General features: G+C 40.5%; 2 protein-coding genes across 6 annotated transcripts in view; one reads left to right on the top strand and one right to left on the bottom strand.

The window, feature by feature from the left end:
• The first annotated feature begins 266 nt into the window (after positions 1 to 266).
• MIXL1 (Mix paired-like homeobox) lies at positions 267 to 3202 on the top strand. The gene is made up of 2 exons (XM_070602001.1): positions 267 to 680; positions 1922 to 3202. The coding sequence occupies exons 1-2, from the start codon at positions 267 to 269 to the stop codon at positions 2222 to 2224; spliced, it is 717 nt and encodes a 238-aa protein (XP_070458102.1). The 3' UTR covers positions 2225 to 3202.
• A 3043-nt stretch (positions 3203 to 6245) lies between these two features.
• LIN9 (lin-9 DREAM MuvB core complex component) overlaps positions 6246 to 26243 on the bottom strand; it is a 94378-nt gene continuing 74380 nt past the window's right edge. For all 5 annotated transcript variants that reach the window (XM_070602662.1, XM_070602664.1, XM_070602665.1 and 2 more), the window contains 4 exons: positions 13099 to 13224; positions 8613 to 8792; positions 8153 to 8250; positions 6246 to 7732 (listed from right to left, as the gene is read on the bottom strand). In XM_070602662.1, coding sequence (XP_070458763.1) covers positions 7627 to 7732; positions 8153 to 8250; positions 8613 to 8792; positions 13099 to 13224 — 510 coding nt within the window. In that variant the 3' untranslated portion in view covers positions 6246 to 7626. The remainder of the gene's footprint in view (positions 7733 to 8152; positions 8251 to 8612; positions 8793 to 13098; positions 13225 to 26243) is intronic.

The raw sequence follows: 26243 nt of genomic DNA, 5'->3' as shown, positions 1-26243 counted from the left end.
GATGGCCCGGGGAGGGGGGGTGGGGATGGGGATGGGGGTGGGGGACCCGGGCCCAAGTTCGCGCCTCCCTCCTGCGTCCCACGGTCGGCGGAAGCGATTATGGCCCACCGGCGTCTGGCGAGGCTGGGGGCGGGCTCGCACCCCAAGAGACACGGGCCTCCTCCCGTCCCCCGCTTTGATCGCGCCGCCGCCCGGCCCCCTCCCTCGGCCCCGGGTCGGTATAACCGAGCCCGCGCCCCTCCCGGCGACGCAGGGGCTCGGCAGCGATGGCCGCAGCGGAGCCCAGCCAGCTCCAGTTTGGGGCGCGCGCCGGGGTCCACGCGTACCGGCCCGCGCGCGCCGGCGGGGCGCTCCCGCCGCCCCCGAGCCCCGCCGCCGCCCTGCTCCCCGCGCCGCCCCCCGGCCCCGGCCCCGGCCCCGAGTGCCGCGCCCCAGCCGCCTTCGCGGGCTTTCTCGGGAGGGGTCCCGGGCCAGCCGCGCCGCCCCCCGCCGGCCTGGGCCCGCCTGCGCCCCCCAAAGGCACGGCCGCCCCGTCGGCGCCGCAGCGCCGCAAGCGCACGTCGTTCAGCCCCGAGCAGCTGCGGCTGCTGGAGCTCGTCTTCCGCCGGACCATGTACCCCGACATCCACCTGCGCGAGCGCCTGGCCGCGCTCACCCTGCTCCCCGAGTCCCGGATCCAGGTGAGTCCCGCCCGGCGCGCTCCCCTGTGCGCCCCGGGACGGAGGCGCCGGGGGCCCTGGCAGGGATCCCCAGGGCGACAGCCGGCGCCCCTACTTGCCTGACGTTGGGCAAGTCACCGCCCTGGAGCCTCAGGGTCCTGGGCTGTAAAATTGAGGGGGTGTCAGTCCCTGGTGCATAGAGTGATGGTGCTGACATGAAACAACTCAGGCACGCACTCAGTGACTTCGACTCTCTCGGTTAAGTGTAAGGGCCCCTTGGGGAGGTTCGCTGGTCCCTTGAAACAGTCTGGAAGTGCATCCTCTGCAGGAGAGTGACAGGAAGCATTTTCACAGTTTTCCCTTATCCAGGAAGCAGAGACGGCGGAGGCGCCGCTGGTGTCTTCCCCTGGCCTGAGAATGGTAGCTGAGGCCGGGCCGGGCTCCCTCACCGAGCGCCCCCTGGGCCCCAGGCCCCTGTCTTGGCAGGTTTTGGGTCTGGAATTTTGGTTGGAAAGGATGTAGCATCTTGGGGTAAAGCCTGAAACACACGGAGTTTCTTGTCACAGTTTGAAAAATCTAGTGCGAGGCGCGTGTGTTGCCTAAAGTAATTTAAATCAGAATCCTGGAGCTCGGTGGTGGTAAGCCGCCGGCGTGTTCCCCTGGGAGTCTGCGGCACCTTGGTCTGTGTCCCAGCGCAGTTTTAGGGAGGAGCCTTCATTTTACCACCCCATCAAAGTGGACTTCTTCTTCTGCATCCCTGGGGAAGACATCTGTCAGTCTCCACAGCCGGCCCAGAGGCTTCCTAAGCAAGACGCCCTCAGTATTTGTGGGGAAATAGCAGAAAAATTTATTCACAGAGGTGAAGTCCACTGAGCAAAACACCTCCTGGATTAATCTGACAAGGCAGTACACGTTCAAAAACCGGTTTTCACACTAATTTTGACGCCTGCCATCTTTCAGCATGGTAGCATTTTCCCCTCACATTCTAAGTGCTTCTAGTTCTGTGACCCTATCTTTCATTACAAATGTCCCTTAACATGCCTCGATAGAACCAGGCCTTATTCCAGTTGTGCCCCTGGGGATGGTGAGGCAGAGAAAGCCAGGTGCCCTGAACTTCTGACCCTCAGCCCAAGTGCTTTCTTGAAACCGTACCGTTCTGGAGCAGAGCCGGGGCGTGTGAAACTGGAACTGACTGTGAACTATGAAGGTGAGAGGAGCACCAGGGCTCCACCCCAAGGCAGTTTCTCCCTCCCCTCTTCCAGGTGTGGTTCCAGAACAGGCGGGCCAAGTCACGGCGGCAGAGCGGGAAATCCTTTCAGCCGGCAGCCAGGCCCGGGCTTTCCCTCCACCACTCTGCTCCAGACACCGGAGAGAAATGTTTGAAGCCCCCGCTGCCTTCCGAGGTGGACGTGAGCTGCCTGCCGGCTCCCAGCCGGGTTGGAGGGGGCATCTCTGACTCTCGCTCCCAAGGTCAGGATTTTGAAACCTATTCTTTCTCTGAAGACATTGGTTCAAAGCTGGACTCCTGGGAGGAACACATCTTTTCTGCCTTTGGTAACTCTTGAGGATTCTGGGAGAATTCAGGATCAGCTCAGAGGAGCTGTGACTGACAGCCAGGGAGACACAGCAGGATCCTGTTCTTTCTGGCTTCCTTGTTAAGGACACATCCATGTCAACCTTCGGATGGTTTTGACAGTCATCTCTCACCTGCGAAGCTTCCTGCCCTTTCACCTATGAACATTTACCCATGCCCAGTTCTTTCTCTGTAGCTCACACCCCCTAGGAGCTCTGGCACTCGTTTTTACCTACCTGTCTCCAAATTTGCACATCCGATTTGGCCTGCATCCCTACTCTTTCTTGCTAGTCCTGTTCTCATTTTTTGGACTAGTTTTTCAGAACCCATTATCTTCTTCACAGGAATGCCTCATCTTGACTCGGTTTCCCTTTGTGCTTGACAAGCTGCTGTTTTTCTCATGGTTCCTCCAAGTGGAGGAAGCTTAAGCTTACCTTCTAACCTTAAACTCCGTCTAACCCATCTCCTTCAGTCCTCATCTTCTCACCAAGATTTACTAGTTTTACGTTTGGCCTGTCATCTTTACACTCTTTCGTACCTCGAGTGACTGTGCATCCAGATTATTTATTTCAAGAGCCCCATGCCTCTAGCTTCTTAACTTTTAAAAAATTACTCTGTTGAGAAATCTGTCATAGCCTCCAGTGGCTACCAAATTATAAAAAGCTCCTGGTGACTCTCCCAGATGACCGACATCCGTAGCCCACGGGACAGTTATGCAGATCTTAAGGTCACCCATCCCCAATAGGGGCCTCTGTCTCAAAGCCACTTGCTTTCAGTTTTGGAACCAAATGAATACCTCTCTTTTTCAAAATACTCGAGCCCTCTCTCTGTCTGAAGTCTGAAGCTTTCTCTGATCCTGATTTTGTACCTGTTACTTCAATCGCCCAGCAGTCCCCTTAGCACTTGTTACTGTACATCCGTGCAACTTGAGTGGGTTATTAAATGTTCTCCACAGATGTTTCTCTGTTAAATCTGATTAAATGAATTCTGTCCTACAGCACTTGGCACCGTGCTTCATTCCATGACTACTCAGGACGTATTATCTGGCCGTGAACGACATTTCAAAAGAAACACGTTTCTGCAAATGTTGTTCATAGCTGGTAATCATCGTAGCAGCAGGCCACTGTGCTGAGAAACTTAAGTTGGTTCACAGCCTGTCTTTGGCTTGGTCAAAGTTGAGTTACGAGTCCTTTGGTTTCAGGAGACTTCTTTTTCTCAATTTATCCATTAAGAAGGTATGTAAATTTGTTTCTAAAATGGCCTGAGATAAAACATTGTTTTGATGTGTTGAGGGTTCTCAAACTCCTGAGGTGAAAGGAAACTGTTTGTAGGTGAGATTTCTTTGTAATCTGCCTGTGGGAGGGCCTCACTGCGAGGCCAGGACCCACGTCTTGATGGTTCTAGAAGAGTTGGAGCTGTGTTGAATGTCTTGGAGATTATTCATGCCAGTTTCCTAACTTTCAGAGGTGGTATTCAAATGGCTCGCAGAGTAGCGACCTGACTTCTGAACCTTTGAAAACTGAAAGCAACAATGACATGATCAGCATTAGCTGTCACCATTTTTACTGTGTGCCAAGCCTTGTGCTCAGGGCCTGCCGTGGGCGTGGCCAGGAGGTCTCACGGTCAGAGCCTCGTTCGCATTTAGACTTGTGACATGGCCAAATGAAATGATACAAACACATTCATAAGACTGAAAGACACAGGACACTTTAAACTTACAGTCCACTAAGGATCCCGTTTCAATGTAAATCTTGTAATTAGCTGATTAATTATACTATTGCATTTATATTGTGTTGTGTTGTTTTCCCCAGTGAACAATTTAAAAATCTACAAGTATTTAAATCTTGTCACATTTTTAACATTTTAAAATTGTGGGATCCTCTAAGACCAGTAGATTGCACCTCTCTGAGACTCTTAAGAGACCCTGCCCTCTGTGTTACAGGGATTTTACGTTGAATCTGCACACCTGCCGTGGAAGGTAGGGACTATTATCATTTTAAAGATCAACAAACTAAAGTTAAGCAGCGGTTCACAATCACACAGCTAGTAAATGACAGCCAGGACTCAAACCCAGGACTAACCCAGTCCATCCATTTATCCACCACCAGAGAATGCCTTTGATTTTGGTCTTGCCTTTTTAGTGGGGACTAATGATAGTGTGATGGGTTTAAAGGCACCCCCGAATCAGAGTTTCTACCTCCTGGTGAGCACTGTCTCATCTTTCAAAGCAATCGCCATGGAAGACCATACTCTTATTCCAGGAACGCTAATGTTGCTCAGAGCTCTTTAGAACCTCTTATTTGTTCATTCCACAACTATCTGGTGCCTATGAACAGGCACTTTATCAGGGCCTGGAAATAAAATGGTGAGCAAAACCAGAAACGGTCCCTCCCCTCATGGAGCCAAGAGGCAGTATGGAAACAAAAGAAGATATACCAAATTGTAGATGTGACAGTTGCTGGAAGGAGAGGTAGGTGAGCACCTGGAGATGTGTTGTGGTCCAGGAAAGTTTCCCCAGAAAGTGATGCTGAAGGTAAGATCTGTAGGATGATCAGGAGTTACCAAAGAGGAGAGGAGAGGGAATACGGCGGGCACTGCATGTGCAAAGGCCCTGTGGAGTAAGGAGCAAGATGGAGAAATTGGTAGGGGAGGCCAAACCATGCGTGGCTTTGTAGGTCTTGTAAAGAGTTCTGGGGGCCTGCTGGTGGCACAGTAAAGTTCACACCTTCAGCTTCAGTGGCCCGGAGTTCACCAGTTTGGATCCCGGGTACAGACATGGCACTGTTTATCAAACCATGCTGTGGTAGGCATCCCACATATAAAGTAGAGGAAGATAGGCTTGGATGTTAGCTCAGGGCCAGTCTTCCTCAGCAAAAAGAGGAGGATTGGCAGCAGATGTTATCCCAGGGCAAAAGAGTTCTGAATTTGTCCTGACAGCCATAAGACTTTAGACGGGGATAACATGATCAAATCTGCATTTTAAGAATATCACTCTGGCTGCATTTCAGGAGGGCCGAGTGGGTACTGGGAGGTAAGTTAGGAGACCACTGTGCTGTTCCAGGCTAGTGATGATGGTAGCTGGGCTGAGATGAGAGTAGTGGTGATAAAGGAGAAAGGTGTGTGAATTCAAGAGAAAAAATTTAATAGGCAAATCTTTTGGTAGATTCTCATTGGTAGCAAGTGAATCTGATTTTTGGAACTAAAAGTAATTCAGAACCAAATCTACATGACACATGATGTGCTTGTTTCTTTGCCCAGTCTGGCTTTGACAGCTTTCTTTAGAGCACCAAAAATGTGTTAAGCAGTGGCAGCAACATTCAAATTAAGTTACAGTTGACCCAAAATGACTACTTTGAATTATATAGATTTCTTCTTCCTTAAACAGAAGTAAAATTCAAATAGTCTTAGGCACAGTTACTGCCGTCAACACATGATGGCACTGAAAGACACAGAGTGCTTAATTAATACAGTTGTCCCTCAGTACCAGCGGGGATGGGGTCCAGGACCCCGCGCAGACGCTCCAGTCCCTTTGCTGGCCCCCTCTGAATGAGCGGGCTCTGCATGCGCAGATTCAACTCTCGTGTGTCGTGAATGCAGTCCCTGATCCGATCTGTGGATGCGGAACCCGCGGATACAGAGGGCCAACTGCATGTGCAAAACGGGGTCTGTATAATTTAAGTTTGACAAGGAAGCCTTACGAAATGTAAAAGAAAAAATGTAAAAAATGCTTACCTAATTCTAGGCAGAATATATGAAAATCAGCCTTTCACTAGGTCTATAGTAAGCCGAGTCACTTACTTGCTTAGTGTTTTCCACAGTGATTTACTCAGATGGAAAAAAAAAAACCCTCCCTAAAATAATAGTGGATGGTATTGTAATTCAAAATGACTTGGCAATTAATCTGCGCTGTTTCCCTCTAAAAATATAATTTAGTGGAAATTACAATTCTTTAAAACTTTTTAAATAGAGGAAATACCTATCAACTTGTATTAATTAAAAGAAAATGGAGACTATTAATTTTCATAGATCAATTTATTTAAAATTACAAATATTAAGAATAAAAGATTTATGCATTTCTTAATTAACATAACAGTTTAGCTAAATATAAACTCTGCGCTAAAGTTTTGCAGTGGCACAATACCAACCAAGAATATGGAAGCATTTTTAAACTATACAAAAATTTCAAATGGAAAATAATCTTGTTTCAGTTTTATTATACATTAACATATAAAAAGCCTCATTTTATGAGACATCTAAAAGAAAGCCACTTCTACAGCTATATCTTAAACTCCAAATCTGAAAACAATTTATTATATTTTGACTTTATAATATTCTACATTAAAACAAAGAAAATTCCAAATACACACTTTTTTTTTACAAGATTAACATTTTAGGCAGGGTTTTCCTTAAAAAAACCAAAAATCAAAAACAAAAAAAACCCCACAACCGAATACAAACCTTTATTCTGCATTTCATAGCACTGGTTATTATATTTGTTATCCTTATAAAATCTTTTTACTTTATAAATTGTGTACTGTTGGATTTTAACCAGTAATCTGGTTCAAAAGTTGTGCAAATAAACAAAAAATATGAAAATAGTGTGTTATCAGTCTTTTTTTTTTTTTAATAAATCTCACAATAGCACTTTTTGCCCTGAATTGACGGGAAAAGACATGCCAAATCCACTTGCTGAAATTTAGCATTTTGCAGTAATGTTTTTTTCCTGCTCCTTCATTTTCTTTACAACAAACAACAAAGGTTTCTTTTATAAATTATGATAAATTAAAATATTTATTATTATAAAATGATCTACAGAACCATGTCACATTGCAAGTATATGTCATATATACTTGTCAAGTCCATATTTCCCATCTACATTCCAGTGGCTTCCTTAAAACCAGGACTTCCCATATCTCATGGTGTTATCTTTTGAAGACTGAGATGGTGAGCAACTAAATGAACCGGAGTTGTCAATTTCTACATGGAATTTCCACGTTGCCACACGTACGCACACAAAGGCCACGTTTCTTCATGTTCTCCATTGCAGTAGTTGTCTGTATGTGTTGGGCTGAATTCATGCATGTTAAAAAAATGGTCAACATATTCTTCCATGAAATTATATTATGTTCAGACATATTCAGTTTAAAAACACTTGCTAATAAACATGTAACATAAGCAATGCTACTGCAGCTGAATAATAAAAGAAAAATAAATATAATGCTGGTCAGCAATGCTGGTTTAAGAAGCAGTACAGTATATTAAAATGCCTTATTTGGAGATTTAAATTTCCCTTATTTTCCAGCAGTTGGGTTATTTGGTGTTGGAAGCCTATATAAAGGAAAAGAACTTCTCGAAAACAAAGTCCTAAGCAGGTGGAGTACTTAAATCTTCTGCTCAGTCTCTGTTGGTGTTATTTGCTGCAAAGGCGTGCAAGTTCCCCATCTGGCTCAGGCCGCTCTGAATGTGTGCAACATGGATTTCCACGTTATTCTGAAAGCAGCTAAAGAAAGAAGGAAACATGGTTAACTACTTTAGTTCACAAAGTTATGAAAGACAATTTTTACAAAGGCATCTATCTGCCCTGACAGCAGCCGTGATCCCCTGCGGGAGGAGCTGAAAGTCTGTGAAGCAGCGAAGGAGCCACAGCAGCGCCCAGACGAGGATGCATCTCTGACGGGGAAGCTCCATTTCTGAGTCGACTTTCATGCCAAACCCAAACCTACATATTATATATCTTCTATAAAAATCCATGTGAAGTTTGTATCGTCAACAGACTGGATATAACTGAAAAGCTCTTTCATAATTTATTTGAAGGATAAAAATCACATGAGTACTTCACAAATATGCCTAATTCTTAAAACTTGTGCTGGAAACCACTATGAATTAATATAAAGTGACCAGGAGGCGGCTTATGAATTACCTGATATTAGAAGCGTCTATTGTACTTTTGATGTCATTTAATGAATCTGTAAGTGATTTGAATTCAAAGGAATTCAGGTCTCCTCCTTCTGCTAGACACTAAAGGGAAAAAGAATTCAAACTTTAATTGAAGTATAGTTCAAATACAGACAAAAATACCTGATATAATCTATAAATTATATTTTTCTTTCTTTTTTTCTTGCTAAGGAAGACTGGCCCTGAGCTAACAACTGGGCCAATCTTCCCCTATTTTGTATGTGGGACACAGCCACAGCACGGCTAGTGAGTGGAGCAGGTCTGTGCCCAGGATCTGAACCTGGGCTGCTCAAGTTCAGCATGGAGTGTGCAGAAATTTAACCACTCAGCCACGGGGCCAGGCCACGGATTATAATTTTTTAGCAACAAATTCACATAGTTTGTATAGGTGTCAAAATTAAGAAAATATTTTCTCTAAAATTTACCTTAATTTGTAATAAAATAGCTGTAAGCCTGGAGATTAAGTCTGTCAGATTTTCATTCTCGACACAGGGCTGTCCTGTTGAGGAATTGGCATGCCGAACGATTTCCTGTGCTTCTTCCTCACACCTTCGCCTCATGTCTGTTGGCTGATCTGCAGGCTGGAGCCCCTGGTCTGGAGCGAGCTGGACAGAGATGATGGAAACATAAGATGGACATTCATGAGGCCATGATAAGTTCTGTGTGTGTGTGTCCTGTTTTCAGATTTGGATTTTCACCAAAACTAGCATTTATAACAAAGATGATGTTAACTCTTACCTTAGAAATTTTTTTTCCTCTAACAGTTTTTTTCCCTGATTTGTTTTACATTTTGGTAACTTTTAATTTTGATATAATTTGATACTTCTAAAAAATAATAGAAAAAAAAACTCTTGATAACCTTTTATCCAGATTCACTAACTGTTTATGGTTTATTCCATTTCACTCATTAACATCTGATGGCTCTGTTTGTGCATATATAATTTTTTCCCTTTCACTATTTGAGAATAAGTTGCTCTTACCCCTAAAAACTCCAGTTTGTACTCCCTAAGTACAATGATATCTCCTATAGAACCACAGTGCAGCTATCACAATCAGGGAATTTAACACTGATGTAATACCACCTCGTAACAGTCCTTATTCAGATTTCATCAACTTCCCAAAATGTCCTACACATAGCTCTTTCCCCCCAAATACATTTGTTTGTCATGTCTCTTTAGAGTCCCTTATTCTGGACCAGTTCCTTAGTCTTTCATGACCTTGATCTTTTTGAAGAGAACCAGCCCATTATTTTGTATAATACCCCTCAGCGTGGGTCTGTTTCCTCAGGATTAGACGGAGGTTATGCCTTTTTGGCGGGAACACCACAAAGGTGGTGCTGAGTTCTCAGTGCATCGTGATTAGGAGGCACGCAATGTTGATCTGTCCCATTACTGGTGATGTTATCTTTGATCACTGGTTTAAGGAAGTTAAGTGTTTTCTAGATTTTCCCACAGTAAAAGATTTCCCCCTTTGTAACTGGTATTTACGAAGAGATATTTTGAGGCTCTGTAAAGATTCTGTTCCTCATCAAACTTTTACTTAGCAGTTTTAGCATCTAATGATTCTTGCCCTTACCAGTTATTACTATGATTGCCAAATTTTGTTTTACTTACTTACCATCCCTTCTACATTTATTAGTTGGCATTTTTATAATAAGAACTTTTCCTTAAAAATTAATTAGTTAATATTATGGACTCATGAATTCTTATTTCATTCAAGGGGCTATAATCTCTTACTATAATTACTTATGCTGAAGCTCGAATTGTCCCAGATTTGTCCAGTGGGACCCCTGCCAAGCTGCATTCTTTTGACCTGACCCGTGACCGCATAATTTTGGGGGCAGATTTCACTTCCCTTGCACAATAAGATGGTCCAGGCTCATCGACTTCACCTGCCCTAGCTCTGGAATCAGTCTCTTTTTCCAGAAGCCCTGACTCCTACTGGAGAAGTGTTTAGAAACTCGCATGTGGGTGCCGGGTATGTTCACTGCTGTCAGCTGTCACTGCTTCTAGGCTCTCTCAGCAGACACACACACTTCCTGACATCTGTTTGGTAAAAGGAAGATGAACAGAGTTCATACTGACTCTTGCTGTGCTCACCTAACACCACTGGGTGACTCTAGTCTTCCCCTTCTCCAAACGTCAGAGACCTGGCTCCCCTTAGCCTCAATATCCTCCTGACTCATCTGTGCGATCCTAGAATACAGAGTTTCAGAATTGCTAATCCACACCACCATGAGAAAAAGTCCTCCCAACTAGAGCTCAGTATTTGTTTAAAGTTCGGTGTATCTTTAGACTAAGGGTCTATAGTCAACAGTATGTTCAAGTGACCTGGACTTGTTTCTGTCCCCTTCAGTATGTTTATGTTATTCCTTTGAAATACAGTTAGGTTCATTTATTTCTGTTTGTATTCCATTTTAGAGTTTACCCGTATTTGTTGGGAAAACAAACATTCAGAGAAAAGTCACTCCTCCTTGCTCCCCAATCCCTACCCCATTACCAACTTGGTTTCTGGTTTATCCTTCCTGTGTTTATTTTTGAAAAACTAAGCAGATACATGCATATTTTATTTCTGCTTACCCCAAAGGTAACATACTATACATACTTTTATACACTTCACTTTTTCCACTTAACATACCCTAGAAACCACTCCACATCAGTAAATAGAGAGCTTCCTTATTTGTTCTGTAGCAGCACAATGCTCCATCCACTGTGTGCATGCACCATAAGTTATTTAGCCAGTTCCCTATGTATTGGCATTTAGGTTTTTACTAATATTTTGCAATTACCAGTAATGCTGCAATGTGCAACCTTGTCTTCTAACGCTTTTAAAAAAATTTTAATTGAAGTATATATAAATACATAAAAGTCTGCAAATCATAAAGTGTATGGGTTAATGAATTTTCACAAATCAAACATGCCTGAGAAATCAGCATCTCGATTACGAAACAGAACATTCATCACCGGCCCCTCAAAGGCCCCTAACGCCATCTTCCATTGTAATACCCTAGCGCCATCTCCAGGATAACACCCTAGCACCATCTCCAGGGTGACACCCTAGCGCCATCTTCCAGGATGACACCCTAGCGCCGTCTTCCAGGATGACACCCTAGCGCCGTCTTCCAGGATAACACCCTAGCGCCGTCTTCCAGGGTAACACCCTAGTGCCATCTTCCAGGGTAACACCCTAATGGTAACCACCATCCTGACTTCTAGCATCACAGATTAGCTTGGCTGCTTCTGAGCTGTATATAAATGGAGTCATGCATCATATATTCTTTTGTGTCTGACTTTATCTGTTCAACATTATATTTGTGAGTTCATCCATAGTGTTGTGTGTAGTTGAGTTCATTCTCATCGCTGAGTAGTATTCCATTATATAATTATCTGACAGTTTATTGATTCATTATAGTATTGATGGGTGTTTGGGTAATCTCTAGTTTTTGGCTATAATAAACAGTGATGCTATGAACATTCCAGTGTATATTTTTTGGTGAATACATGTTCACATATCTGTTTAGTACATACTTAGGACTAATTGCTAATTAGACTAATTGCTTAGTCATAGCGTTCTCTCTGATATGTTCTTATTTTAAAATCAATATTGTACTTCCACAAGAGCTTTGTGAAAATTAAATAATTTTATTTGAGAAAATGCACCTATCACAAAGGGACTTGTGTACATAATGAAATTATATACACAAACAGATCGATGAGTGACCCGCTGCTGCATGTATCCTCACCTTTGCTACATGCCCTCTTGGATTACCTTGCTTGCACCTCTCATGGACAGCTGCTAGTCCAGAGGAAGAAATCTATTTGCTAGGACAACACATTTGCTAAGTAGGTAAGTGACAACTACCAGGAAAATAAAAATAAATGATAATGGATAGCTGGAGGGAAGAGCAAACCATACTGAGAGTTTAGTTGTAAGTAACCACAGTTCATGCCCCTCAGTTCAATTCAAGTGGGTTGAGAGCATCACCTATGGCAGATCTTGGGATTTATCTATGAGGCCAGCATCACGAAAAGCTAACTGTTTAAGAATCTCCTATCACAAACAGGTGGCTTTACTAGAAACCAAAAACCTCTAAGCATGCAAACGCAGGAGCATTCTAAATTCATCTCAATCATTTAATTAAAACTCCAGTTTTAGGTGAAACCATTGAACCACCTCCATATATATAATTTTATATGCATGATGATGATAAGTCACAAATAACCGTATGATCTGTGTTTGAAGTTCGAGAATCCATAGTTCTAATGTGAAGTTTAAAGGAGGAGCAAGCAAAACTGTATACTCGCCATGATCATAACTTTGTGAGGAAAAGCATGTATATTCAAAAAAAAGCTGAGGTGAGGGGCTGGCCCCGTGGCCGAGTGGTTAAGTTCGCGCGCTCCGCTGCAGGCGGCCCAGTGTTTCGTTGGTTCGAATCCTGGGCGCGGACATGGCACTGCTCATCAGACCACGCTGAGGCAGCGTCCCACATACCACAACTAGAAGAACCCACAACGAGACATATGCAACTATGTACTGGGGGGCTTTGGGGAGAAAAAGGAAAAAAAAAAAATAAAATCTTTAAAAAAAAAAAAAAAAAAGCTCAGGTGAAATACCAAAATATAGGCTTTGGGGCAGTGGAAATAAGAGTAAATCCTTCTCTCAATTTTTTGAGAGAGCGATATCATGTGTAATTCAAACAAGCATAAGTCAACAGGAGTGATAGCTTACTGTGGAAAAGTTATTCTTCAACACTGATGCTGTAAAGGAGTAAAATATATAAAATCTAGTTCAGCTAAAGGGCCTTACACAAATACTCGCTTACATTTTCTAAAATGTGAAGGTAACAGTATTAAGCTTCAAATAAGAGTGGAGGGCACAGCCCCTCCAGGTAACTTCATACGGATTGCCTACCTCATAGCAGTACTGTTGAACTTTATGCAAAACTTTGTTTAAGTCCTTGTTCAGCTGTTCCAGCTCTAGAACAATTGTGGCATATCTCCGCTGAAATTCAATGCTGATGGGCATGGAATATGATTTCTGAGAAGAAAAGAAAATCAGATTTTGATAAAGGTTTTTTTGAGCAGTGCAATTTCAGTTATCTAATAGGAGATGTGGCTTATCAGAAACAAACTAAAGGTTATTAAACTTGTCTGTACTCAATATTATACTTCTCGTGTGTGACAACAGTATTACCGTGACTTGGGAGATTGTCTTTGTTCTTCGGAGGGTCATGACGTCTGCCATTTACTTTTTTTAAAAAGGAGATCTTATATATAGAGAGAAATTAAGTGAAGCAAAATTGTTGAATCTATATACATGTCCCTTATATTAGTCTTTCAATTCTTTCATAAGTTTGTCATTTAAAAAAAAAAAAGTTGGTATAAAATTGTATGTGCTCATTTAAACAACTGATTCTCCATCTGGAATCAATCCAATATAGCATAATGGTTAAAAGCATGGGTGCTAGAATCAGATTATATATGGTCAAATCCCAACTCTATCACCTACTAGCTGTGTGACTTTAAGCAAGTTCCTTAATCTCTCTGTGCCTCAGTTTCCTCATCTGCAAAATGGGGATAATTAGTATATATACCTAATGAGATTATGGCAAAGAGTAAATGGAATAATACGTACCAGCATACTGCCTCCCACACAGAAAGTGCTCAATAAATGTTAACTGTTATCATCACTGCCACCATTCCATATTTGCATCCTACCAGAAAGCCTAAATGGACTTTGATGCTGTTTCCTTTCCTCTTCACAAAACCACCAATAAATTACACTATCCATTCCACTCCAGCTACAAATGCTACAATGAGACTTCTCCAGTTAGGCCAAATTTAACCACATTTCTTCTCCCAGAGGATTTCTGAGAAGGCCGATCATCATACCCTGGGGGAGCACAACTGCTCCTTCTAGGAAGTCCAGGTAAGAAGGCGAGTACACCTAGGCTGGACGGGGATAGAGTACTTATGCAAGCTCCAAATCACAGAATTCTAATTGTTGGAGCTGACAGAAACCTTAGAGATCATCTAGTTCTGCCCTGCCATTTTACAGATGAGAAAACTGCGGCCGAGGAAAGTTAAATGTCTGTTTAATGCACACACCGTCAATAATGCGTCGAGGACTTAACAATGATAAAGATGAACATGGCTCACTGGAGCGGACTCGTGCCAGGAGCGGTTCTAAGCGTTTAACGGGCTCTTACTGAATCCTCACAACCACCCCGCGAGAAGGGTACGATAGGTCCTTATCCCCGTTTTACCTATGGAGGAATCTGAGGCCCACGCACCACAGCCAAGCAGCACGTGGGATCCGAAGCCAGAGTGCATCAGTCAGAATCCCTCCACCAATGCGGGGCTGCGGCAGCGAGAGCGGAGAGGGGAAGAATGTCACAGGCAGAGGAGGGAACGGCTGAGTTCTCTGCAAGCCTGGAACCCTCCAGGACAGCCTACTTTTAGTTTACCGCTGCTGTTTCCTGAACTGTTTTCCTCTTCCTAAGCCTCAGTTCTGTGAAGTTAAGCCCACTGCACTAACCAAAAGATGAGTATTTTATGAGTGCAAGAAAGCAATCAACAGGACACAGTGAATTTAACTTTGGTTCCCTGTTGGATTGGATTGGAGATTACTGAGGACATAGTGTTGAGGTTAAGCATTTCATCAAGTCTTTTCTTAGGGATAAGTGCATATTTTGGCAGATTCAGAACTACTTAATCATGGGGCTGGCCCAGTGGTGCAGCGGTTAAGTGCACATGTTCTGCTTCAGCAGCCGGGGTTCGCTGGTTTGGATCCCGGGTGCAGACATGGCACCACTTGGCATGCCATGCTATGGTAGCTGTCCCACCTATAAAGTAGAGGAAGATGGACACGGATGTTAGCTCAGAGCCAGTCTTCCTCAGCAAAAAGAGGAGGATTGGCAGCAGATGTTAGCTCAGGGCTAATCTTCCTCAAAAAAAAGAAAAAAAAAGAACTAGTTAATCAAAATCAAAATTATTAAGTCTCTGTATCATCCTGCACAGAATTCATCAGAGGGTGTCAAAAGCCTTGATCCTCAACTTTCGTGTTCCACATACTTATAAGTTATTTAAATAAAGACATACAATGACTTTACATACGTACATCAAAATGTACATGGGAGATGGCTACTTTGTTAGATAACAGAGTGAAGTGACAAATGATCCATTAAAAAAAAAAACCCTTCAGTGAAATGGCTATCACCCCCTTCAAAATTATCATCAGGTTATATCTCCAATTTCTCAAAATACTTTTGGAGCCACCCTTTCTAAAACTGTTCTCAACGTCTTCAGGACATCTTTGTGAATATCCTCAATGATGGCAAATGTTTTCCTTCATGTCTTTATATATTCAAACTCTAAAGTATTAATATAGAAAAGCAAATATACAAGAATGACCAAAGCAATTTTGAAAAAGGAAGACAAACGGGGAATGTGTACCAGTAAATGTCAGACAGAACAGTGTGGTACTGGCATGGGTGACAAATACATCGATGAACAGAACAGTGGGCAGTGTTTAATACACAGTAAATTCCCAAATATATGTATATATGTGCCTGGCACATATGCTCGTGTGTGTATATATATTATGTGTATATATATATGTCATGGGAATTTAGTATAGAATAAAGTCCTTTCAAATCAGTGGGAAAAGATGAACTATTAATAAATTGGGACTGTTAGCTATTTGGGAAAAAAATAAAGTTAGATCTCTAGCTCATATCATTCAGAAAAGTAATTTTAGGATGGACTAAAGATCTAAATTTTAAAAAACCACTATAAAAGTATTACAGGAAATAAAAAATATAGGTATGAGCAAGAAGTAGAGAAGCTATTTTGAACAAAAAACTAGAAAAGGAAAAATATTGATAGATTTGACTACATCCAAATTTTAATTTTCTACACTATAACATCAAGAGCAAAGTTAAAAAAAATAGCCAACAAACATATAAAAAGATATTTAATTCCACTAATAACCTTAGAAATGCAAAATAAATCAATGTGCTATTTGTTTTTCACCCACAATTGCTAATAATTTAAGAATCTTATAATATCTAGGATTGGAGAGGATGATGTACATTTACTGATATTGTGAAGTGAAAAGCAGAATATAACTTAGTATAACATTTATTTTAAAAAAGTACCCTTACCCGAGAAACCCCAATAGTATATATTCTATAGGTACTTATATGTACAAAAGTAAATAAAAGGAAAAAATACACATACAATTCAATAAGAATGGTAAGTTTTTACAATACATTCAGGTTTTACACATATAATTAAAAATTTTTTTAAAAGCAAAATAAGGTGAAGCATAAAGTCAGATATTAGGTTGAAGCATATGAAGTAATTTAATCCCTAATACAACTTTTGGTCAGAAACAAGGTATGATGATAGAGTAATGAATGATAGTCTTGGTGGCTTATAAGCTGATGCTGAAAGCAAACATTATATAGACGTGCTTTTAGGGGATAAGATGGAAAATGCCAGACTGAGCAGTTCATGTGTAAGGGCATGGGGGTTTTAGCTGGCCATACATTTATGTAAGCCACCATTGTGATAAGGCCAATGTCAACCTACACAGCAAGCATACACTGTCCAGACATTGGATAATAGCAATTCTACTGTATTAAGAGTTAGTCTGACCTAAGCTGGATTATAATATCCCACCTGGGCTCTACATTTTAAGACAAACCACAATAACATGCAGAGGAGAGGACGCAGAATTGTGAAGGGACTCAAAATCATGTAATATAAAAAATAGCTCAAGGGAAAGGGACCTTTCAACATAAATTGGAAAATATTTATTGTACAAGTAGTTCATGGATGTATTCTCATTGCAACAGAACAAAACAATATAAAAATAGAGCCTAAGAAGCAAGTCCCTAGTCACGTATCTGTGCCCACCCCACACTGCCCGTCCAGGGCAACCACTGGAAAGTTCGGAGTGCAGCTGTCCAGTACTTTTTCGAGGCATTTCATACATATATACGTACAGCTTTTCATAAAAATAGGGTCCTGCTGTAAATATTGTTCTACAACTTATCCAATTTACTTAACGTGTTCTGGAGAGCTTTCCACGTTGAGATAAGACAGATCTAGCTTGTTCCTTTTAAGAACTACAGGGTGCTCCAACAGAATGGCTGCAACCATGATTCATCTGACCAGTCCTCCTTAGACGGACATTTAAATTGTTTACTTTTTTTTTGCTATTACAAACAATGCTGCAATGAGCATTCATGAACGCACATCTTTGTGCATATACACGATCCATTCTCCAGAATGATACCCTAGAACAACTGCTGGCTCATCAATATGGCCAAGGTGCTCTCCACAGACGCTAACAACTTATATCCCACCTATGGTATACGAGTGTGCCCATTTCTGCACACATTCACTAACACTTTATTTGAAATATTTACAAAATCGATGGGAGGACTAGGAATAATTAATCTGAAAGGAACAGAACATAGAAGAGGTGTTAAATTGTCTTCAAGTATTTTAATAGTTATCACACAGAAGATGGTAATACTTTCAGAGAGTAGAGCTAGCAGTAACGGAGGATAGTTAGAGTAAACATAAAGAACTAACAGTGGCCACTTCTCTGGTTCGGGAAACTTCCTTCTATTACTGCCTTGATAACTCTCTCTTCTCCATTTTCTCGGCCCTCTCTTTCTGGGTATCCTACTGGGGCTTTTGGATCTTTTGGAATTGGTCCTCTGTCTCTTAATTTTTCTCTCATACTTTCCATCTCTATTTTTCAATCATACATTCTGGGAAAGTTCTTCAACTTTTTCTTCTTAACCTTCTATTGAAAATATTTAAATTTTTTTGGAATAGAAAATACATTTGCATGTTTTAAAATTTAAAAGATTCCCCCTAAACTCAGCCGTCTAGCTGCTCACTTTCTTCTCTTCAGAAGCTACCAATATTATCAGTTTCTTCAGCACCTTTCCAGAGAGAGTCTACACATACTCAAGGAAAAAAATGTCTATTTTTTCCTCTCCTGACCCCACTCTTCTTTTTTTCAAACAAATGGGAACATGTCATATACACGTTCAGCACTTTGCTTTTCTCACTAGGCAGTATATTTTGAGGAGTGTTCTCTATCAAATACTTTACAAAGACTTTCCCTGTTTGGGTTGCGTGGGGTTGCACTGTAGACTGTATTACAGATTCAGCCAGCTCCTCACTGACGGACATTCAGGTTGTTTCCAGTCTTTAGGCCTTGCAAACAATGCTGCAAACTGTGTATGTCTTTTGGACAAGGGCAAATACCACTAGAGGGGAAGTTCCTAGAAGTGCAATTGCTAAATCAAAGGGCTTGTGCAGTTTTAATCTGGACAGATATTGTCAAAACACCCTTTGGAGATGCAGTAATTTATGTGTAAGAATGCCTATTTCCTCACATTCTCACTAATAATGTTTCTTACAACTTTTTATTTTTGCCAGTCTCACGGGTGAAAAACAGGATCCTGGTATATTTTTAATCATTTCTCTCCATTATGATTGACTTTGACCACCTTTTCACATATCCAAGAGTCATCTGTATTTCTTCCCTATGAACTGTCTACTCACTGCCTTTGCTCACTGTCTTCCGGGTGATCTTTCCTAATGCTTTGAGGGAGCCTTCTGTATTTTAGAGAAATCAGCCCTTTGTGACACGAGTTGCAAAATCTTTCCTCAATCTGTTGTCTTTTGATTTTACTCACATGGTGATTCTTGCCTTGCAGAAAGTTTTTACCTTTATGTATGCAAATTTATCAATCTTTTATGACTTCTGGATTTTGTGTCATGCTTAGAAGGTTTTGGTCTTCTTTAAATCTATGAGCTCTTTTTGGTTCTTTGACTGCTTCTTTTAATAGCATCCCATTTATGGACTCAATATTTTCTTTAATCTCTGAGTAGATTAGTTTTTAAAATTTATCTTCTATTCCCTGAATTACGTTTCCTTAGGTGTTGGTTTTTCTCTTTCACACTACTTTCCTTGTATGGCCAGTATTCTCTGGTGGTTTATTCACATTTACTAAAGTAATGGGCAGCCTCTGTGGGTTTCCCTGGCGTTTCTCTCTCTCTAGGGCTCTTGTGAGAGGCAAATATAATTATGTATATAATGGGGTATGTCAACTGTCAGGTTGTGCTTTAGGGTGAGTGGAGAAGGGGTACCTCAGGCCATGGCTCCCTAAATGCCAGAATGAGACCTATCAGGTATAACTTCACGCTAGAAAAGTTAGCTTTTTTTTTTGAGAAGATTAGCCCTGAGCTAACATCTGCTGCCAATCCTCCTCTTTTTGCTGAGGAAGACCGGTCCTGAGCTAACATCTGTGCCCATCTTCCTCTACTTTATATGTGGGACGCCTACCATAGCATGGCTTGCCAAGTGGTGCCATGTCAGCACCCGGGATCCGAACGGCAAACCCTGGGCCAGCGAAGCAGAATGTGCGCACTTAACCGCTGTGTCACCAGGCCGGCCCCAAACATAACTTTATTTTTTTTGGTGAGGAAGGTTGTCACTGAGCTAACATCTGTGCTCATCTTCCTCTATTTTATGTGGGAGACCACCACAGCATAGCTTGATGAGTGGTGCTAGGTCTGCACCCAGGATCTGAACCCACGAACCCTGGGCTGCTGAGGCGGAATGCATATGCCACTGGGCCAGCCTTAGCATTTTTTTTTAATTGAAAAGTTTAACATACATGGAGAAAAGTGCACAAAATATAAATGTACAATTCAATGAATTATCACAAAGCAAACACCTGTGTAAAAACAGTTTTTAAAAAGTTAAACACATACACTACCATATGATCCAAGAGAAATGAAAACATGTGCATTCAAGGACTTGTACATGTATGTGCACAGCAACTTTATTTGCAATAGCTAAAAACTGTAAATAATCCAAATGTCCACAACAGGTCAGTGGATAAACAAATTGTGGTAGATTCATACAACAAGATACTACTGAGCAATAAAAAGGAAGGAAGCATGTTGTGTGAACTTTGAAATACTAACCAAGTGGATGAATCATTATACTGAAAAAAGCCAGGCAAAAAAAGAGTATTTACTGTATGATTCCATTTATACAAAATTCTAGAAAATAAAAACTAATCTATAATGACAGAAAGCAGATCAGTGGTTGCCTGGAGCCTGGGGTAGAGGGAGGGATGGATTAGAAAGAGCTTGGGGAAATTTGAGGGGAAGGGGAGAAGATGGAAATATTTTTAATCTAGCTTATGGTAATGGTTTCATAGGTGTGTATGTGTATATATACATATACACATATACCTGATCAAACTGTACATTTTAAACAGGTATAATTCATTGTACATCAATTATACTTCAATGAAGTTGGGGAAAATAATAATGGGAAAAACCTACCCAAATCAAACAATAGAACATTGTTAGCACCCCAGAAGCCCCCCAGGTGTCACCTTACAATCAGTGTTCTCTTTTCTCTCCAAAGTAACCACTATCCTGACATCAAACATTAGAGTTTGGTGTTTGAACTTTATATAAAATGCAGTCATACAGTATATGTTCTTTTGTTCCTGGCTTCTTTCAGTTAACGTCAAGTCTGTGAGATCCATCCACACTATTCTGTATATCTGTAGTTAGTTCATTCACTGCTGTATAACGTTCCTCTGTAGAAATATGATATATTCAGTCATTCTACCGTTCTATTTGTTGCTGAGCATTTGGGCTGCTTCTAGCTTTTGGCGAATATGAATAGTGCTGCTATGACATTGTGTAATTTGTTTAGTTTTAGTAGATAGAGCCAAACAGTTTCCCAAAGTGATAGAATGAGAGAGTTCTGGCTGCTTCACATCTCCGCCAATCTCTGATATTGTAAGTCTCTGAATATTAGTCACTTTAGAGGCTGTGAATGGTATCTCATTGTGGCATTAATCTGCGTTTCTCTGATTACTAATGACATTGGGTATCTTTCAAACAATTTCTTTTGTACATTTGAATATCCTCTTTTTAAAAAATATCTATTCAAGGAGCCAGCCTGGTGGTGTAGTGGTTAAGTTTGTGCACTCCACTTCGGCGGCCTGGTGTTCACAGGTTTGGATCCGGGGCGCAAACCTAGTGCCGCTCGTCAAGCCACGCTGTGTCGGCATCCCACATAAAATAGAGGAAGATGGCACAGATGTTAGCTCAGTGACAATCTTCCTCAAGCAAAAAGAGTAAGTTTGGCAACATATGTTACCTCAGGGCCAATCTTTCTCACAAATAAATACATAAATAAAAATAAAAGAGTTTATCCCAAGGTTTTAAAAATATTCTATAGTATCTTCTAGAAGCTTTATAGTTTTGCCTTTCACACTTAGATCTAAAATACCAGTCACGGGGCTGGCCCTGTGGCCAAGTGGTTAAGTTTGCCTGCTCCGCTTTGGTGGCCCAGGGTTTCGCTGGTTCAGATGCTGGGCGCAGACATGACACTGCTCATCAGGCCATGCTGAGGCGGCATCCCACATGCCACAACTAGAAGGACCCACAGCTAGAATTCACAACTATGTACTTGGGGACTTTGGGGAGAAGAAGGAAAATAAAGAAATAAATTTAAAAAAATAACAAAACAGTCATTTCGTCTATGGTGTGAAGTAGGAGGTCGAGATTCCCCTCTCCCCCCTACTGATACTCAATTGACTCAGCACCATTATTTCAAAGACCTTTCTTTCCTCACTGCTCTGCAGAACCACCTGTCATACACAGATCAAGTGTCCATATGTGTGTAAGTCTATTCCTGGGCTCTTCATCCTGTTCCACAGTCTATTTGTCTATGTTTTGCCAGTACCACAGTCTTTAATAAGTCTAGCTTTGTAATAAGTTCTGCTATCCAGGAGAGTAAGTCATCCCACCTTGTTCTTCAAGAATACTTTGCAGTTCTCAGCTTTTTGCAGTTCCACATAAATTTTAGAATCAGCTTGTCACTTTGTACGCACTTATGCATGCATGTGTGCGCACGCCACCCACACACACACACACACACACACACACACACACACAACCCAGTGGGACTTTGAGATTACATTCAATCTACAGATAAATTTGGGGGAAACTGACACCTTTACAGTATTGTATCTGAAATGGTGAATATGATACCTTTCTCTTTTTATTTAGGTCTTCTTTAATTTTTCTCAACATTTAATAGTTTTGTATATAGAAATTTAATACATCTTATGTTATTTATATCAAAGTACATAATTTTAAATGGTATTTTTTGAAATTTCATTTTCTAACTGCTTATTACTGATACATAGAAACAACTGCTTTTTAAAAAAACTGACCTTTAATCTAAGAACTCTGCTAAACTCACTTATTAGTTCTAATAATTTATCTGCAGATTCTTTTAGATTTTCTATGTACACATCCACATCATCTGTGAATAAAATCAGTTTTATTCTTCCTTCCCAATCTTTACAGCTCTTACTTCTTTTTCCTGCTTTATTACACTGGCTAGGACCTCCAGTATACTGCTGAATGGAAACTGTGATAGTAGGCACTCGTTTTTTTTTGAGGAGGAGGAGGATTAGCCCTGAGCTAACATCTGCTACCAATCCTCCTCTTTTTGCTGAGGAAGATCGACCCTGAGCTAACATCCGTGCCCATATTCCTTTATTTTATATGTGGGACACCGGCCACAATGTGGCTTGAGATACACGGTGTTAGGTCCACAGCTGGGATTCGAACTGGTGAACCCTGGGCTGCCGAAGTGGTGCACGTGACCTTAACCACTGTGCTACAGGGCTGGGCCCAGTAGGCACTCTGATCTCATTCCCAATCTTAAAGAGAAAGTTTTTAACATGTCACTAAGAAGTACGATATTTCCTGTAAGGTTTTTGCTAAATATTCTCTATCAGATTAAAAAAATTCATTTCTTTTCCTAGTTCGTAAGTGTGCTTTTCTATCACGAAGGGACGTTTAATTTTGTAAAATGGTTTTCCTGCATCTGTTAAGATGATCTCGTGGATTTTCTTTACTCTCTTACTGTGGTAAATTACAGTTAAAACTTCAACAGACTTACCAGCTGGTGTTTTAATCAAATATCTAAGACAATTTTGTAGTTCATTTAAAGGTTAATAACCCACACTTTCATAAGCTTGCCCACTTTACAAAACATAAAAATTGCATCAGATCTGTCTTCTTTTTAGAAAGCAGCCGGCAGTTCCTCAAAAGATTACACATTAGTTCCCATATGACTCAGCAATTCCACTTCTAGGTGTATACTTGAGAGAAATGAAAACATATGTCTACACAAAAACTTGTACGTGAATGTTCACAGCAGTCTTACTCATAACAGCCAAAGAGTGGAAGCAACCCAAATTCCTATCAACTGATGAATGGATAAATAAAATGAGGTATAACCATACAATGGAATAGTATTTGGCAATAAAAAGAAGTACTGATACACGCTACAACACGGATAGGTCTTCAAAACATTATGCTACGTGAAAGAATCGTCACAAAGAATCACATATTGCATGATTCCATTCACATTAAATGTCCAGAAGAGGTGAACAGAAATTAGACGAGCAGTTGCCTAGGTAGTGGGGAGGATGAGGGAAATGAGGAATGATCGCTAAAAGAAAGGTACGGGGTTTCTTTGGGGGATGATGAATATGCTTTAAAATTGACTGCGATGATGGCTGCAAAGCTGTGAATTGAACTGTAAACTAAAAACCACTGAATTGTCCACTTAACTGTAAATGCTGAATTGTGTGTAAATAATATTGCAGTAAAGCTGCTATAAAAAGAAGCTGTCCTTTTAAATATGTTACTGTACGTAGGCATAGTTTTCTATCCCTCCTATAATCAATTAGTGTGCTTTAGGTTGCCACATACAGGTTGAGTGTGATACACAAAATGGATTCTACCTTGAAGCTTAGTTAACTGGTAAGTAGATTTCTGCAGGGATCCATAACTCTCAAAATAAAAGAGGACTAACACACATGATGAAGACAAAATATTCAGGGCAAGAGAAGACTAACTTTCACAGTGGCAGATAGAAGGCAGGAGCACAGAGAGCAGAGTGACCAGAGTTTCCCAGAATTACTATTATATGGTTTTAACAATCGATAAGACAGAACTCTCAGGGATAAATCCCCTTTCCTATTCTTGAATTATTATTAATGTCCATGTATGACAAGACACATTTTCGAAGTGGAAAAGCAATTAGAGACTGAGAGGTCATTATCTACTTTCATATAGTGCTGGAGCAATCCAAATCCACATTGATAAATTCCACATGCACTATTAATTTGTATGTGAATGCTCTGTATGTATATTTTAAAAATATTTGAATAATCCAAATAGAAAAGGCATACTAAAATTAATAAGCTTAGGCAAACTTTCAGTGACTTTAATATACTCTATAATTTGACCAAGAAAAGGTAGTTCAAAGCTTTAACTCTGAAGGGACTTAATAAAAACTTCTCAGGTATATGACTGAGAAATTTGTCCTTGTTGTACCATAATAGCAATTAAAGTACTGTAATATAATCTAAAGTAGCCCCCCCTTTCACTTTACAAATCGAAAGTCTGAACATCTAATTTCATACTTTGACTATTTTGACTTTAGTTTGCTTTTCGTGGGTAAAGTATGAGATAAATAATTAAGCTTTCCAAAACTAAAAGGAGACTTTATTAGACCAATGTTCTATTTTCTTTATTAATTCCATAAGGAAATGTACTTTGAACAAAGTAGTACGTCCAGTCCCTTCGGGTCGAAAGCAGTGAACTACTCAGGTCATTTTGCTAAAAAGAGAACATAAATTAGCTTTCAACGTCAAAGTTAAGTTAAATTAATCAAATAAAATTAAATATTTGTTAGGACGGAGGCCAGGTGGATAGGGTAGATAAAATTACTCCTAGTTAGTGCTAAAAACACTTGGGATTAACAATGTAAATGTTCAATTTGTCCAATGTCATTAACCTGAAGCGTCACAGAAAAATAAGGAAAAAGACATTACGAGGAATAAATGGGAAGTATACCAAGAAAATTGGTAACCCATAAATCTGAAAGAATTGCACTATTTCTGAAGGTTTTTTTAAATAATAGTTCTGGAGATATTAAAAATAAAATCTCATATTACAAAACCTGGATTCTTCATTCTGCAAAGAAGGAATTAAACTAGGTGAATAATTTGTATTTGTCCCTGAAATACTTTGGAAGATTCTAATTCACAAGTAATATACAAAATAAGATAAATAATAGGTGTGTTAAGATCAAAAGACATAATTTGATGTTTACTACCTCTACAAGGTATTGTTGTACACAAATCACATCAATATGATAGAAATGGCACAGTCTCTGAGGATATTTTCTACATTTTATTTACATTTTAAGACTAATCTCAAAATCACATATCACACAACTATTTCCTTTTTGATGATTCCACTTAAACTTAAAGGTATGGTTTGTTAAACAACGGTTGTAAACAAATATTTACTATGTTGTTACATGTAATAAAAAGGAGCTACTCTGAATAGAAATCCATCCCTTTCTACTACCTGGTTCTTTTAAAAACTTTTTCTTATTGAAGTATAACTGACATACAATATATTAGTTGCAGGTGCACATCATAGTGATTTGATATTTATATACGTTACGAAATGAAATGATCACCCCAAAAAGTCTAGTTACCGTCTGTCACCAAAGTTATTATAATATTACTGACTATACTCCCTATGCTGTACATAACATCCCCATGACATTTTTCATAACTGCAAGTTAGTATGTCTCAGTCTCCACCTATTTTGCCCGATTCCCCTAAGCTCCCTCCCCTCTGGCATCCATCAGTTTGTTCTCTGTATCTACGAGTCTGTTTCTGTTTTCCTTTGTTTGTTCATTTGTTTTGTTTTTTAGATTCCATATACAAGTGAAGTCATCCACCATTTGTTTTTAATAAATACAGGCATCAAAACAATCCTGAACATACTTTTGATACTACTAGTAGTTAGCATCTTTTCAAAAATCAACAGGGTTAGCAACAGCATTCATTTCACCTGAAACTTTAAACAATTAAAATTTCAACTCTTTGA

Source organism: Equus przewalskii, chromosome 31 (assembly GCF_037783145.1).
Source record: "Equus przewalskii isolate Varuska chromosome 31, EquPr2, whole genome shotgun sequence".
In the NCBI taxonomy this organism is placed as follows: Eukaryota; Metazoa; Chordata; class Mammalia; order Perissodactyla; family Equidae; genus Equus; species Equus przewalskii.
The sequence above is the reverse complement of the archived record's forward strand: the minus strand, read 5'-3'. Positions and strand labels throughout refer to the sequence as shown.